This window comes from Pediculus humanus, genomic scaffold (genome assembly GCF_000006295.1).
Source record: "Pediculus humanus corporis 1103172107869 genomic scaffold, whole genome shotgun sequence".
Taxonomy (NCBI): domain Eukaryota; kingdom Metazoa; phylum Arthropoda; class Insecta; order Psocodea; family Pediculidae; genus Pediculus; species Pediculus humanus.
The window spans coordinates 80956-85348 of NW_002987447.1; the positions used below are offsets into that span (position 1 = coordinate 80956).

The 4393-nt window shown below is 23.8% G+C and overlaps 4 protein-coding genes across 4 annotated transcripts in view; 2 read left to right on the top strand and 2 right to left on the bottom strand.

Annotated features, from left to right (window-relative positions):
• Positions 1-392, top strand: part of Phum_PHUM387690 (uncharacterized protein) — a gene marked incomplete at both ends in the record, with an annotated part of 5017 nt that extends 4625 nt beyond the window's left edge. The window contains one exon of the mRNA XM_002428457.1: positions 112-392. Within this exon, the coding sequence (XP_002428502.1) occupies positions 112-392 (281 nt within the window). The remainder of the gene's footprint in view (positions 1-111) is intronic.
• A 930-nt stretch (positions 393-1322) lies between these two features.
• Phum_PHUM387800 (NADH-ubiquinone oxidoreductase 18 kDa subunit, putative) lies at positions 1323-2017 on the bottom strand (the record flags this gene model as incomplete). Its single annotated transcript, XM_002428458.1, has 4 exons — positions 1323-1500; positions 1591-1718; positions 1815-1968; positions 2007-2017. 4 exons carry the CDS (start codon positions 2015-2017, stop codon positions 1323-1325), a joined length of 471 nt encoding a protein of 156 aa, XP_002428503.1.
• Positions 2018-2491: 474 nt separating this feature from the next.
• Positions 2492-3708, top strand: Phum_PHUM387810 (NADH-ubiquinone oxidoreductase 20 kDa subunit, putative; the record flags this gene model as incomplete). The annotated part of the gene is made up of 5 exons (XM_002428459.1): positions 2492-2516; positions 2640-2738; positions 2974-3080; positions 3150-3341; positions 3487-3708. The coding sequence occupies 5 exons, from the start codon at positions 2492-2494 to the stop codon at positions 3706-3708; spliced, it is 645 nt and encodes a 214-aa protein (XP_002428504.1).
• Positions 3709-4133: 425 nt separating this feature from the next.
• Phum_PHUM387820 (uncharacterized protein) overlaps positions 4134-4393 on the bottom strand; it is a gene marked incomplete at both ends in the record, with an annotated part of 1345 nt that continues 1085 nt past the window's right edge. The window contains 2 exons of the mRNA XM_002428460.1: positions 4134-4283; positions 4327-4333. Coding sequence (XP_002428505.1) covers positions 4134-4283; positions 4327-4333 — 157 coding nt within the window. The remainder of the gene's footprint in view (positions 4284-4326; positions 4334-4393) is intronic.

Consider the following 4393-nt stretch of genomic DNA (forward strand, 5'->3'; position numbering starts at 1 on the left):
TCGGAGGATATAGTAGTTAAGGTTAAAGAATCTTTAATTGAAACATCATAGCTCATTGTTGAATTTTTATTGATGTGTTTACGCCATTTTATTTTTAGAATATATCACAAGGTAGCTTATCACCTTTTAGTGGAAAGTTATTACAGAGAGGAATATCAAGTCCGGGACAAAATTTTTTGGAATCTCTAAACGCTAAGCTAGCCATTCAACAACAAGTTCAACAAAATCAGATAAAAATACATAACGCAACCAGAGTGAGACAATTATTTGCTGGAAAAACTGTATCGGATCCAACCATTTGTCACGATTCCCTGATGGATCAAATAAAAAAAGGCACATCGTTGAAAAAAACAAGAACGGTTAATGACAGATCAGCTCCGAAAATTCATTAAAGTTTTTTTTAACAAAAAAAATTTCAATTACTTATAAAAATATCAATTATTATTAATAATTTATATTGTATTGTAAAAGCATTTTTAGTTTATCTGCATACCAAAGCATATGTATAAAGCATGTAATGTAGTTAAAATGCTTGTATAATTTTATATAATTTAACCTTGCTTTATATATAAATATATATATATATATAAATTTTATACATTTTAGTTAAAAATAATAATGGTTAAGTATAACATACATATTTTTTCAGTATAAACTATAATAAATGAAAAAGTTCTATAGAATTTCACAATTGAATTTCAGTGTAAATTTAATATTATATAAATAATATATATATAATGTACGTATGTAATCATTTGTTCTTACCTAGTAAAAATATTTTGATGCAAAATTTATTATTTTATTTAAAATAAAATCTCCATTCTTAATTTAGAGGGTAAAAATAATAAAAAAGTACCATTTTTGTTTTTTATTATATTCGTTTTATTTTACAAAACATATGTTACATTAATATTTTTTATATCTGTATTAATTACATTATAAATATTTTTTTTTTTCTTAAATCCCTTAAATTTTATTTAATTTTTTTCAAAAAGAAGAATTTAAATTTAAAAAATTTTAACAAATACTAATATAAAAATTTAAATATTTTGTTTCGAAAGTAATATAGTATCGAAAATAATCGAAACATTTTTGCTTAGTAAACAAAATTTAATTGTTATTAAGTAGTAAGCCATTACTGTAAATAATGTTTACAAGTAAAATTTTGTGAAATGATTTAAAAAGTTCAAAAACAAATTAAGTTTTACTTAATGAATAACTAAACTGATCTTTTGTTTTCTTATAAAAAGAATTTTTATTGTTTAAAAAAAAAAAAATTATGGTTTAAGAGTCTACAAAAAAAAAATTTTTTTTTAGACTTTTTATTTTGTTGTTACTCTTGATCTTTTATTCCAAGAAAAATTGAAACCATATGATTTTACTTTTGGTTTAGTTTTCTTTTCACTGTCTAAATACCATTTATATTTATTTTTTTCCGCATACCTAATAGCTGATTCTTTGTCGGGAAAACTAAGTTTCATATTCGAAAGTGGATCACCTCTAAAATATAAAATAAGTTACACTAAAATGTTCTGACATGATTAAAATTTTTAAATAAGTAACAATTACAAAAAGTTATTTTAAACTTACGTGGAAGACCAACCCATCAATGGATTTTCCCATCTGGGTCTTGTTTCAAATTCCAATTCCCAGCATCCAACATTGTCTGTACCAGATTGCATGGCATTTTTCGGTGTGGTGTAAATTCTTACTAATCTCTCTTTAATTAAAAAATTTTATGTGTATTAATTAAGAGTTTAAATTTTATTTTCATTTAAACTTTAATAATCACCGTGAATATGTTCTTCTGGAACTCCAGTGACTGGGCTTATGTCTAAAGGACCTTTTACTGTAATTGTATTGTCTTCTTTTGGCAGAGTTTTATGTGTAACCTCCACATAATCTAAAGTTTTTAGGCCAGTGTAAGAATATCCGCATTTTGGAACAGTAGAAGATATCACGGAACTTCTGAAAAAATTATTTAAAATGAAATAAGTATTGTAAACAATAAGTTCATAAAATCTGGGGTCAAAAAATAAGTGAATATTTAAAATACTTGCCTCGTTAAAGAATTTACGTTTTTTTGAATTAAATTAAGAAACATTATAGAGCAGTTTTAATAATTCTGCTGAACGATGCAGTATATTAATTCTATTTTGTACAGCTGATTGACAATTTTTCTTAATCTCTGCTAACTTATCTACGAACCATAGACGTCACACTTTAAAAGCTTGAAAAAATTTTTATCATCTTTTTTTTATTTTTATATATTTACCTTAAAAATAAATTAAACACAATAATTATAAAAATTTTTAAAAAGAGGATAAAAAGGTAGTAGTAATTTTATTAAATGTGTTAAAAATATTATTAAATAAATTTATGAGAATATTTATGAAAAATAGTTCTAGGAGGCTTTGTTGCATTTAGTCGTCTGCTCTTTTAAAAAAGTTCAATTTTATTTATTTTGATTACTTTACTACATTTAATTATTATGTTAAAAAGAGCATTAACCCAAGGTAATTTTTATTTTTTACCAGCAGACTTATATATACTTATATATCGGATTTATGCTAAAGTATTAATTTTATAAAATATAAATTTAAAAATATTTAGTCAAAATAATTTATTTCTCTTTTCAGAGAGCTTTAACAGTAAAGTATTCTCTTGGCTGCAAATCAGTAATAAAAATGCGCATCCCTCTTTTTTAGTTTCTAGAAAAGGGGCTACTGATTGTCAGCGTAAGTATTAAAAAATTACTTTTTTATGTTGTTTTGTTTTAATATCGAATACAATTTTTTTTTTACTTGATATTTCAAATAATACTTGTCGAGTAATAAAATTTTTCAGTATTAATATTGACCATCAATATCAAATTCTTAAAAAATTTAAGATAAAGTTAAAATTTTTACAGGTGAAGAGTTTTCAAAATACTTTTATTATTAATTAAAATGATTATTGTTTTATTTTTTGTAGCCACTCAAGATGTACCGAGAAAACCATATTCTCCTTTTCAAGATACTAAAAATTTAGGCGAATATGTGTTAGCTAGAACAGATGATTTTATTAACTGGGCCAGAAAGGTAATGATTGTGTTTTTTATTTTAGATTCACTCTTAACTGTTTCAATTATATTAATTTTTTTTTTTTAGAGTTCTATATTTCCTTTAACTTTTGGACTGGCATGCTGTGCTGTAGAGATGATGCATATGGCTGCTCCCAGATATGATATGGATCGTTTCGGTGTAGTATTTAGAGCTTCTCCTAGGCAAGCAGATTTAATTATTGTGGCTGGCACCTTAACAAATAAAATGGCTCCGCTTTTAAGGAAAATTTATGATCAGGTAATATGTTATTGAATTAATTAAGATATTTATGGCTTCAAAATGTAAATTCTTAGTATTATAAATTTAATTTAAGTACTTGTTAATTGAATATTCTAAGTTAAGGAGACAAAACACTCTTTTTTAAAACATCAAATTTTTCTAGATGTTATCTCCTAAATGGGTCATATCCATGGGAAGTTGTGCAAATGGAGGTGGATATTATCATTACTCATATTCAGTTGTAAGAGGTTGTGACAGAATCATACCTGTGGATATATATGTTCCAGGCTGCCCTCCAACTGCTGAAGCTTTATTATATGCTGTACTACTTTTACAAAAAAAAATAAAAACTAATAAATATGCACAGTTAGCTTATAGGAAGTAAAATTATAACTTTTTAGTTCAGAAAAATGAAAGATTATTATTTATTTTTTTTTTTTCCAAAAATAAAAATATTTAAATATTTTAAAAACTATTTTCTTTATTAACTTGAAATTTTTTAAAAAATATTTAAAAGCTGTTGCTGATTTTGTTAAAAAACATATTATTAGTTACCATTACTTAAATATATTTGATTTTATTACTGATAAAAATTAATGATAAAGTGATAATTTCAAATTTTACAATTCAATTTCCAAATTTTAATTAAGCCTTTTTATTTCCAATTAGAATACACAATTTGATTGAATAAAAATGATATCATTTAAAACTCGATACAAGTTTTTCCATTGAAAATGAATTTATTTGAGAATTATGTGAAATTACTTATTTTAACAAAATGAAAAAAAATGTTTTTTTTTTTTTTTAACTTTACAAATGTTGAGTAGAATCATTTTCTCTTCTGTGCATTTCAGTAAGTTTTGTAACTTGATCCAAATGCTCCTTAATAACAGCTGTATTTTGATCAACCCATTGAAGTGAATTCATATGTGCATTTAATATTCTACCAATTTGAACAATCTGAAATAAATTAATTGAAACAGTTATTTTTTGAACAGTTTACTAAAAACCTATAAAAAAATGTTTCATACAAATAACTTACTGGATCACTAGTATCTTGATTTTTGTTT